The sequence below is a fragment of the Coregonus clupeaformis genome, chromosome 29, assembly GCF_020615455.1.
Source record: "Coregonus clupeaformis isolate EN_2021a chromosome 29, ASM2061545v1, whole genome shotgun sequence".
Lineage (NCBI taxonomy): Eukaryota > Metazoa > Chordata > Actinopteri > Salmoniformes > Salmonidae > Coregonus > Coregonus clupeaformis.
The window spans coordinates 20403918-20416211 of record NC_059220.1 but is presented as its reverse complement, the minus strand read 5'-3'; the positions used below and the strand labels follow the sequence as shown (position 1 = coordinate 20416211).

Sequence of the window (12294 nt, the reverse complement as noted above, 5' to 3'; positions counted from 1 at the left end):
GGAAAACAACACAATATCAAAGTCCTATTAAACACTGTTTTCATCATTCTCATTCAGTTTGGACATTCTAAATGGAAGAACATAAATCAGCAGTACGTAGCTAGAATCAATATTGGTAGGGGCAACGAGAGTACCCTAAAGAAATGTCCAAGCTTAGGGACATTGACACATCAACATTAGAAAAAACATAAACCCTCACCAAATAAAAACACTTAAATGTATTTATTTATTAACCTCTACAGGATCGGTGTCCCTTACACGGGACGGTTGTTGCTCAATATGCGATATGTGACTAGAATGGTGTTGTAAACAACAGCCAACTTTCCGGGACATAGACATGTCTTATATGGACAGAAAGCTTAAATTCGTGTTAATCTAACTGCAGTGTCCAATTTACAGTAGCTATTACAGCTAAAAAAGACCATGCTATTGTTTGAGGATAGTGCACAACAACAAAACACTTTTATCACGGCAACTGGTTTGGTACATTCACCTCTGAAGGTAAATCATGTACTTACATTCAGTAATCTTGCTCTGATTTGTCATCCTGAGGGTCCCAGAGATAAAATGTAGTGTAGTTTTGTTTGAAAAATCTATTTTTATATTCAAATGTAGGAACTGGATTCTACAGTTTGACCTCTGACTCCACACCCACCCCGCCCAGCCATCTAAATTAAATGTGTGAAGGTTAGTGTCTTTTCTGTAGGGAAGCTAATGATCCATCATTTATGACATTCCTGGAAGTGTGCAAACTTACATTTTGTATTACCATAGCGTTTTTGTATGTTCTCTATAGTTATGTACTTGAAAACATTTGGGAAAACTCCTGGCAGACTTGATACAAAATATTGTGTAGTGAGGAAATTCTTCACTGGATCAGTCTGAAACTTTGCACACACACTGCTGCCATCTGGTGGACAACATCTAAATTACATCTAGAATCCTTCATCACTGTCTGGCCTTTCTCTTGCATGTTTATTTGTTTGTATTATCTTTTACCAGATCGAATGTGTTATATTCTCCTACGTTAATTTCAAATTTCCACAAACTTCAAAGTGTTTCCTTTCAAATTATATCAAGAATATGCATATCCTTGCTTCAGGTCCTGAGCTACAGGCAGTTAGATTTGGGTATGTCATTTTAGGCGAAAATTGAAAAAAAGGGTCCGATCCTTAAGAAGTTTTAAACTCCTTGAGATGAACCCAACTAATTAGTTTTCAAGGGGGTCTCGTGAGTTCAAAGGAAATAATGACTTATCATGTCATAACTTCTATATCATACCTGTACAATACATCCATGTTAAGTTTGGTTAAAGGTAGACTCAACAATATGACATCATCATAATACACAGTGGTAGGAATTTACATGGGTAACCGGGATCCCGGGACTGTGCCGAAAAGATAAAATGACAAGACCCGAGAAATTAAAACATTTTTCCCCAATGTCACACTAATGCAATTCCACAAAATGCACAACATGCGCGGCAGCAGATTATACAAAAATAAATAATAGCACATTATCCAAACAGGTTGTTTCATGGAAGCCTTGTGTATTTACTTCACACAAAGTTGCTATAAATTCAAAGTACACACATAACTGACACTGCCGGACTGCACATGTGACCTGAATGCAGTTAATAAACCCTACAGGAAAGCCCTACAGTATAGGCTATAAAATAACATCTGCCTCTTTGAGCTGTCATTGTGACTCTTCAGACAGTCACATTTGATAGGCTTATGCACAATTCACTACATGGGAATCTCTGTCACAGACATGAAGTCAGAGAGGCGTGAGGGAAAATGCTATCTTCTCCTGTCCTAGAGCCTAGGCTGTTTTCCTATCCATTCCCAATCCCACTGAAACCCAAAATCCTGACTCACGTGAAAATTCCGAACTTTATTCTGAACCATAAGTTGCATTATCAAAGCACATCTCTCGCCTATGCATGTCAAAATAGCCCTATAACATTTCCCCCGCTTCTCTGTGCTATCTTGTACTTGCTGCCCATATGAGAGCTTCGGTAGAGTGTGTGTGATCAACAAACGGTATGAGAGTAGATATGGATATTTTCAAAGCAGAGTAGGCCCATGTTAAGATACCTTGATAATTAAATTATTTCCACTTGTCATCTGCCCGTTATTCATGAGCTGTCTGTATAATCATCAACTCGATTTTGCTAAATATAGGAGATATCTAGCAAGTTTAGCAACTTTGGTCATTTGACTTTTGTTTGATTGCCGTTACAAAGTTTGTATGATTGGACAACGCTATACTCGGGGTGCGCTCTGTGCGTCCTGAGCACGCTTTGTGTCGAGATGGCCAATTGCTGAAATACTCTGAATTGATAATTTATGAACGGCCTGTTTCGCAATTCACAACAATGTCATTGGTGATCAAAGATAGTTACTCTATCATTACTAAATATCAGTTTCATTTTCTCTGTAATCTTTATGTAGTGGCACAGCCAAGCCGACAAGGTGGCACAGCACCCCTCTTATTTGGGGATAACCCTGGCATAGTGACCATATCTTGGTTTGAAACACTTTAAAAGGGCACTTCAGATTTTTGGGGTATTTCCTGGGACTCTCGGGATAAATATGAATTATCCCGTATATTCATCCCTACACAGCAGTGTGATTTCCAAATATGTTTCTTCTCAATGGGTACCTTCCCTTGAGACGTGTCCCCATTAGACAGAGCCTATAGTGGAAGTCTTGGCAGAAATTAATTTTACTGTTGATTTCTGTAAGCAGGAAGTTGACCCGTATGATGATGTCATATTGCAGTGTACCTTTAACCTGCTCTGTGCTTATAAGAGCTGGCTCAAGCTCAGCCTGACAGACTGAAGTCCTGACCACCAGTCAGAATGACTCACTGACTGACTTTAAATGTTTTATAAAACTAGATTCTGATATGAACCTGGATCAATACAGCCTAATCTCTGAACTGATTGCATCTCAAACTTTGGCCACAAAGTTCAGAGCCTTTACCTGCTGTTACTTTTCACCCAGAACAGAAACAGAGAGAGGTTAAGGTCAAATGTAGAACGCTGAGTCCACTCCAAATGCATACGCTCAAGTGTATTATTGCTTTTATAAATAAAGTTCATATATATTTGCACCTTATGAAGTTCATATATGTTGATATATATTTGCACCATATGAAGTTCATATATGTTCATATATATTTGCACCATATGAAGTTAATATATGTTCATATATATTTGCCCAAAAAATAAGTTCATATTATGTTCATACATATTTGCATCATATGAAGTTCATATATGTTCATATATATTTGCACCATATGAAGTTCATATATATTTGCACCATATGAAGTTCATATATGTTCATATATATTTGCCCAAAAAATAAGTTCATATTATGTTTATACATATTTGCACCATATGAAGTTCATATATGTTCATATATATTTGCACCATATGAAGTTCATATATGTTCATATATATTTGCACCATATGAAGTTAATATATGTTCATATATATTTGCACCATATGAAGTTCATATATGTTCATATACATTTGCACCATATGAAGTTCATATATGTTCATATACATTTGCACCATATGAAGTTCATATATGTTCATATATATTTGCACCATATGAAGTTCATATATGTTCATATATATTTGCCAAAAAAATAAGTTCATATTATGTTCATATATATTTGCACCAAATGAAGTTAACAGATAAAGTTCACATATATATATTCATATATATTTGCACCATATAAAGTTGATCGGTGGAGGGTTAGTGTTGATTGGTGGAGGGATGGTCAGATGTAGTCAGGTAAAGGTCTCTGTCAACATGACAACCTCAGGGATGAGGTCATCAGAAAGAGCATGACATATCCATATTCTACATGACAGAAAATCTTATCTGTTCTACACAATACATATCTATCTTAACGTTCTGTAATGTTGTGCCTTCCTGAGCAGACAAACAAGCAAACATAATTGACTACCAGACTCACAGCTCAGTCACAACACACACAGTACACACACATCTCTGTACATATAAATATATACACATCCAGTTAAAAACTAAAGCGAATACACACCCAGTTAGCCAAACGAAAGGAAATATATACTTACAGTTAGCCAAACTAAAGGAAATATATAATCACAGTTACCAAACTAAAGAAAATATAAACTCACAGCTAGGAGACAGCTTTCAGGCAGCTGTTTATATTACATTCAATCTTTTTCTAGTTTCATATTATCTTTTAGTATTATTCATGAAGACCTGAAAATAACATGACATGCTGTCTTCTGTCACTATCCAGTCTTCTCAGCAGAGTGAGGAAGAAAAAAAAGGAATACAAAACACAGATGAGATAAAAACAGAGAGAAGAGTCCCATTTGTGTGTAACAGTGTCGCTTCCGTCCCTCTGCTTGCCCCAACCTGGGCTCGAACCAGGGACCCTCTGAACAGATGAACAACCGTCACCCTCGAAGCATCGTTACCTGTCACTCCACAAAAGCTGTGGTCCTTGCATAGCAAGGGAAACAACTACTTCTAGGTCAGAGCGGGTGAGGTCACCGATTAAACACTATTAGCGAGCACCACTAAATAGCTAGCCATTTCACATCGGTTACATGTGCGCACATGTAAATATGTGTGTTTGTCTATGTGTGTGTATGTGTGTCAGAAAGAAGACTCGTACTGCAGTAGTTCATAGAGCAGAGGTCTGTCCCTGTATCGTATGCCTGCGGCTGCAGGCGTCAGGTACTGCAGTAGGTTGATGGTCCTTCGCAGCCGTCTGTCCACGTAGTGAGCGTCCCAGGCCGGGTAACGTTTTCTGGGCATGTCAATCTTTATCAGAGGACCCTCGAAACGCCTTGAGGTGGGGGGCTCCAAACGCACCTGGAACACCGGCAGACAGCCTTCTGCAATGACATCATCACTGTGGGACGGGGCAGCCAGGTAACCTGGGGTGGGCGGGGCTGAGGGGGGCAGGGGGTTACTCCACAGCAGCTCATCACACCAGGTCGAGGCCGGGGTGGGGTGTGTGCGTGAGGGGTGAAGAAGACCATAGTACAGAAGCATCACCAGTACTCCACCTGCAAAGGACAGGTAGACACCACACAACGCTGGTACCGCGTAGCTGTCTGTCTCTGCATGGTCACGATACACATACCTGTAACACACATACACACACAACTGTTATGATATACACGCACACACATTTGTCTCTGTACAATCATGAGAGATACACCTATTCGAAGATAAAACGCATACTGTAGGTGTGTGTCTGTCTGTCTGTCTGTCCCTATACATACCACAGTCCGGTGAGCAGTGTATTCTCAGCCAGTACCACAGAGTAGTAAGCCACCATGCGTCCCCTGGTGTGTCCTTCCTTGACGTTGAACCAACAGAAGATGTAGACGATGCCCACCACCATGTTAAACAGCACCTCCTCCCAGCGAGACATACAGAAGTCTGTTCCTCCATGCACCACCCACAGCGCCATGCCACACCAGTGGAGCACCACGAAGATGCCAAAGTACAGGTGGAAGAGGGATGCAAAGAGGGCGAGAGAGAGAACGCGGGAGGAGATGGTGAGGAGGCGCCAGAGAAGGTGGAGGAGGGCACCGCGATAACTCAGACTGCGCTGGTCGTCCCTGGAGTCACGTAGGAGCTTGTGGTACGAGGCCAACACCCAGGATAGAGACAGAAGTGAGCCTAGACTAGATATACCTAGGGAGAGAGAGAGGGAGTGACTCATCTTGATAGCTGTAATACTAGTTGACCAGTGAGTGTGTGTGTGCTGTGTGTGAACTGTGTGTGTATACGTACACTGTAGAGTCTCAGCACGGTTCTGTTGTATCATAATGCAGAGCTGTAGTACTAGTTGAGGAGCTGACTCCAGGAAGGTCTCCAGTAGCCTCAGCATGTTGACGTCTGCGTACTCAAACATCATGGCCCAGTAGAACCTCCTCTGAGCCTCCTTATGCTCCTTCATACGGTGGGACTGGATACCCAGGTATAATGTACGGATATACCTGGGGGTCAGAGGTTAGACGTCAATAATTATGGCCAGAGTAATATCTCATCATGGCCCAGAGAGAGAGAGAGAGAGAGCGATAGAGCCTGTTTGTGTAGAATGAATTAGATCAAATACTGAGTGCCCCAGGCTGTGCGTGTGAGTGTGTGTCTGTGTTTCTCTCGTGTGTTTGTGTGTGTGTGAGCATGTGCGTTGACATGCTCATACAACCATCTGGGCTGCATCAAATGAGCTAATTTCATACGACATCAATAATTCACTGGCCACATAGAAACACATGCATGCAGGCACACACACACACATTTCACCAGATAAACCTGCAAGATGCCGCATCACAACAGAGGAAGAAGAGAGAGAAACTATTTATTTGAGTTGAATCTGTATGTCGCTATCCATCTTTTCACTCTCCATCACTCCCTCCTTCCCCTCCCCCCTTCACTTCTGTTATGCGTGTTCAAGCTCTTTTTTCTGTCCATTCTACTCTCTCCCTCCATCTCACAGTGATCAGACTGAACCATTCCACACACACACCACTCTGGGAAAGACTCTATTAGGGAGATTGTTACAAACGTGCGCACACATGCAGACACACACCATGGGGGAGGGGCAGGGTTGTTGTTTTCACTGTGGGCCTTTATAAAAAAACATGCAAGAAACCACACACTGGTGTGTGTGTGTGTGAAACAGGCATACAGTAGTCATACAGGAGTCTTACAGTCAGAGCCCCCAGCCCAACTTGTATTTGACCGCTCAGTGCATTTTTGGTCTAACGTTTCTGGACGGTCCAAACGCTCCTCAGTTCAGTGTTCGAGACTCTCATTCACAGATCACTGCCTCCCAATCCCCATCACACACACACACACACACACACACACCAGCTCTTAAACCCACTCAACATCTCCCTCAGGCACCTAGGCCATTAAAGATTAATCTGACAGAGAGAGGGAGAGAAGGAGAGAGAGAAAGAGAGGGGGGATACACACAGGATATCCGAGTGGAGTGGCATACCTGTTCAGTCAGGATTTTTTGATGTAGTGTTTTTCTAGACTGATGGCTAACTAGCCTTGTGACTATCAGCTCTGCTAGCTAGTTAGCTATCACGATAGCTATCCAGCTAATTAGCTAGCTGTGTCAGACAGTGGGAGTGTAGAGAAAACACAAGAGAAATCGATTGAGCCCAAATAGGTTCAAACTGTTTTAACTGAATGGAGAAAAAAAAAAAGCTTTATTCAGGTCAGTGCAGGTTCTGCCCATGTTCTGCAAATGTGCCCTTCGTTGCTAATTACATAAGCCATTTAGTGTATGGTTTGAATCTATGGTTTGGGTAGCCTAGCTAATACTTACTGTAGCTAAACTACAAATGTTTGTTTTTGTAACTACATTCAGTGTTCAGTATCCAGTCGGTCACACCAACTCTCTTAGTTCCAGGCCAGCCAATCACATTTCACATCCCAAATATCACCTCCTTCACTGACTTCCAGTGTGTGCGTGCATGCGTTTTTGTGTGTGTGTTTGTGTCAGCGGCAGATGCTCTTTCTTCTTTTTGTTCTCCACCTGTACACACACAGCGAGGTTAACATGTGATCTAGTACATGGACCTCATTAGATAGTAGAGAATGGGAGACGTGAAGGGAGGAGAGAAGAGGAGAGGTGAAGGGAGGAGAGAAGAGGAGAGGTGAAGGGAGGAGAGAAGAGGAGAGGTAAAGGGAGGAGAGAAGAGGAGAGGTGAAGGGAGGAGAGAAGAGGAGAGGTGAAGGGAGGAGAGAAGAGGAGAGGTGAAGGGAGGAGAGAAGAGGAGAGGTGAGGAGAATGGCCTAAATGGCCATGTACTCCTATAATCTCCACCAGGCACAACCAGAAGAGGACTGGCCACCCCTCGCAGCCTGGTTCCTCTCTAGGTTTCTTCCTAGGTTCCTGCCTTTCTAGGGAGTTTTTCCTAGCCGCTGTGCTTCTGCATTGCTTGCTCTTTGGAGTTTTAGGCTGGGTATCTGTATAAGCCAAGGGCGAAATTGTGGTGTAGATATTGGGGGATGAACAGTAGACGGGTGGCCCTGGTGGTCCACCCCCTGATTTTCTTTTTGACATTTTAAAACACATTTCCTGCAATTCTACACAGTTTGACATGACTTATTATGCCTCTCTTGAGTGGTATTTTGAGGGGAATATGGAGGGGTATGTAAATTTTTTACATCAAGTTTTTATTATTTCAATTCATAGGATTCATACAATACATTTATAGATATCTTTTTTTCACCCCCCCCCACCGGCAATCTGATAGCATGTAAAATAAATCATAAGATAAAAACAAATTAATTAATATTACATAGTAAATCTGCTGAACAATACATCATATAGTCTCAGAAATAGTGACAAATTATTGATACACATTCATGGATGTAAAGGCCCGTTGGTTAAGAGTTCAAAAATGTCCGCTGCTGCTTTATTCCATGTGTCCAGAGTGGACACCTTGGCCCTGTGGATTCTGGCCGTGGAGAGCTCCATAAGTATAATTTCCTTAAATGGGAGCAGCCATTTTTGCAATGGTAACTGATGAGGTTGAATCCACCTTTGTACAATCATTTTCTTAGCAGCTGTGGTTCCTGCCAACCACACTCTCCATGGCGTCATCACAAAGCAACATCACTATTGGATCTAATGGCAGTATTTTATCTATAAGTACAGAGATGACAGTTGACTTTCCCCCAGAATTCAACCACTCCCGGGCATTTCCACAGCACATGCTGAAAAGTACCAAGGTCCCCTGTGGTGCAGAACTTACATAATGGGGATGGACTAATACCCATGTGATATCTTTTTTGAGGTGTTAGATATGTTCTATGGCAAATGTTTTAATTAATTAATTGGTGATTGGGGTTTCTAGATGATCCAAATATATTTTTCCATACTGTCTCCCAATTGATTTGTCTGTCAGCAAGTGTAAAATAATTTCCCCATACAGTGGATGGAGGGGTATTTTGAAAACACAGCATAAGTGGAAGGATAAGTGGAAGGCCACCCAACCCCCCCAAACATAAAATATACACACTACCATTCAAATGTTTGGGGTCACTTAGAAATGTCCTTGTTTTCCATGAAAACATATATTAAATGAGTTTGAATAGGAAATATAGCAAAATGAATAGGAAATGTAGTCATTGACAAGGTTAGAAATAATGATTTTTAATAGAAAAAAAATTGTGTCCTTCAAACTTTGCTTTTGTCAAAGAATCCTCCATTTGCAGCAATTACAGCCTTGCAGACATTTGGCATTCTAGCTGTTAATCTGTTGAGGTAATCTGAAGAGATTTCACCCATGCTTCCTGAAGCACCTCCCACAAGTTGGATTGGCTTGATGGGCACTTTTTACATACCATACGGTCAAGCTGCTCCCACAACAGCTCAATAGGGTTGAGATCCGGTGACTGTGCCGGCCACTCCATTATAGACAGAATACCAGCTGATTGCTTCTTCCCTAAATAGTTATTGCATAGTTTGGAGCTGTGCTATGGGTCATTGTCCTGTTGTAGGAGGAAATTGGCTCCAATCAAGCGCCGTCCACAGGGTATGGCATGGCGTTGCAAAATGGAGTGATAGCCTTCCTTCTTCAAGATCCCTTTTACCCTGTACAAATCTCCCAATTTACCACCACCAAAGCACCCCCAGACCATCACATTGCCTCCACCATGCTTGACAGATTGCATCAAGCACTCCTCCAGCATCTTTTCATTTGGTCTGCGTCTCACAAATGTTCTTCTTTGTGATCCGAACACCTCAAACTTCGATTTGTCTGTCCATAACACTTTTTTCCAATCTTCCTCTATCCAGTGTCTGTGTTCTTTTGCCCATCTTAATCTTTTATTTTTATTGGCCAGTCTGAGATATGGGTTTTTCTTTGCAACTCTGCCTAGAAGGTCAGCATCCCGGAGTCGCCTCTTCACTGTTGACGTTGAGACTGGTGTTTTGCGGGTACTATTTAATGAAGCTGCCAGTTGAGGACCTGTGAGGCGTCTGTTTCTCAAACTAGACACTCTAATGTATTTGTCCTCTTGCTCAGTTGTGCACCGGGGCATCCCACTCCTCTTTCTATTCTGGTTAGAGTCAGTTTGCGCTGTTCTGTGAAGGGAGTAGTACACAGCGTTGTACGAGATCTTCAGTTTTATTGCTTCTTTAATCAGCACAACAGTTTTCAGCTGTGCTAACATAATTGTAAAAGGGTTTGGCCCAGCGTCGTCCTGGTTTGGCCTGGGGTAGGCCGTCATTGTAAATAAGAATTTGTTCTTAACTCACTTGCCTAGTTAAAATAAAGGTGAAATAAAAATGACTTCCTGCATTTCAACACCTTTTGCCATGGGGCAGAGAGAAAAATGTGCAGTTTTATAATGCTATTCTACACATTTTCTCATGAGTCTGAGAACATTTAGCAGTTTTAAAGCTAATTTCCTGCAATTCTACAATTTTTTCCATGGGGCAGAGATAAAAATGTGCTGTTTTATAGCTCATTTCATGGTATTCTTCACATTTTGCCATTAGGATGAGAGAAAATGTAGCAGTTTGAAAGTTAATTTCCTGCAATTCTACAAATTTTTCCATGGGGCAGAGAGAAAAATGTGCTGTTTTATAGCTCATCTCATGCTATTCTTCACATTTTGCCATGAGGTAGATATATATTTTTGCAGTTTTAAAGTAACTGTCCACTTTTAAAAGTTAATATTCTGTTAACTCATACCCAAATAATGTTGTTGACTCATCCTATACTCATATTTGTGGCCAAAGCATAAATTGGAGAAAGAAACTTTGAAAAAACCATCTCACACTTGTATCTCAAACAGACCTTTTCAAAAATACTTGCTATTTCCTCATAGAGGAATTCTACACATTTTGCCATTGCTTTTTGCCATGTTCATATGCTATCTGGGGGGCCCACGACCCAATTTAAAAACAAATATTTGTATTTTAAAGAAATTATTGGGGGGAATGAATCAACCTATTCTGAATATTGGGTAGGACATATTGGGTGGCACATTTCGCCTATTGTATAAGCATTTTGTGACAACTGCTGATGTAAAAAGTGCTTTATAAAATACATTTGATTGAAATTTGATTGATTGAAAAGAGAGAGAACAGGGGGGCATGCGCTGTCCTTACCTCCAGACCTGTCCCAGCTGTAGAATGTGTATGGTGATCTGCCACAGCCATACTGAGGCCACTCTGACCCGGTCTGTCCCAGGATAAACCCCTCTGTGGCCAGCTGGCCCTCGCCTGGTCAGCTTTTCTCTCTCTCCTCCCCTGCTGCAGTCCACCGTCCCCAGCCAGGTGGTCAGACACTCTCCGCTGTAGTCCTGGACGAACCAGCGGAAGCTCAGGATCTGAACTACTATCGACGGCACCAGCACCAGGAAGAGCGTCAGGCCAAACCACAGATAGTCCTGTCTGGCATAGTAGTCCGCAGCGAGAAGTAGGTCTGTTCCCACGTCCCAGAAGAAGACAAGGAGAGCCAGGATCAGCCAGAGACAGTCCAGCCACAGACCCTCCTCTGGCGGGCAGCGAGTCTCCCTCAAACCCCTACCACCGCCAACTCTGGTACCCCCAATCCTTCTATAATAATGAGCATAATAATAATGGTAAAAGGGTCAAAATGAGAATAGCAGAGACAATTATCATACTACACACACACACACACACACACACTTACCCAGTAGTGTCCTCCCCCAGCAGGTTTCCCAGGCAGTTGGAGCGACAGCCCCAGTAGCAGACAGCAGAGTGGCAGCAGAGACAGATGTGGATGGCTGCAGAGTCCAGAGGCTGACATTCTTCCTCTGTGTCTCCATCAACCCCCCTCCCCCACACCCTCCCCCGTTTCTCCCCCTCCCTTTCCATCAGACTGCGCGGCCATGTTCCTCCCGCTCCTCTCGTCCCGAACCAAAACACACCCTCCTCTGATCCCACGTCACTTCCCAAATACCTCCTGTCCCCCCCCCCAGCAGCGGTGTTTCTGTCTCTGACTCTCCCGGGGAGCGAGGAGCCATCAGAGCCGGACACCGCACGACGGCGGCTGCCCCTCTCCCTCCTCCTCCTCTCCCTTCCTCCTCTCTAGGAAACACTCTATCCCCTCTCCTACCAGGCGCTCCTTGCGACCAGTGGCAGCGGTTGAATCCTATTCCTCTCCTCCTCCAGCCTCTCTTCATCCCCCATGCTCTCTCTCCCTCTGCATTTCCTACATGGCTGTGCTCACCACAGTCATCTAGGGAGACAGTGGCTTGTTATGAC

General features: G+C 42.8%; 1 protein-coding gene across 1 annotated transcript; it reads right to left on the bottom strand.

Moving 5' to 3' along the window:
- Positions 1 to 1106: 1106 nt before the first annotated feature.
- Positions 1107 to 11904, bottom strand: LOC121544284 (XK-related protein 6-like). Its single transcript, XM_041854191.2, has 5 exons — positions 11720 to 11904; positions 11173 to 11622; positions 5820 to 6025; positions 5303 to 5720; positions 1107 to 5160 (listed from the first exon to the last, which is right to left on the bottom strand). Exons 1-5 carry the CDS (start codon positions 11902 to 11904, stop codon positions 4668 to 4670), a joined length of 1752 nt encoding a protein of 583 aa, XP_041710125.2. The 3' UTR covers positions 1107 to 4667.
- Positions 11905 to 12294: the final 390 nt, after the last annotated feature.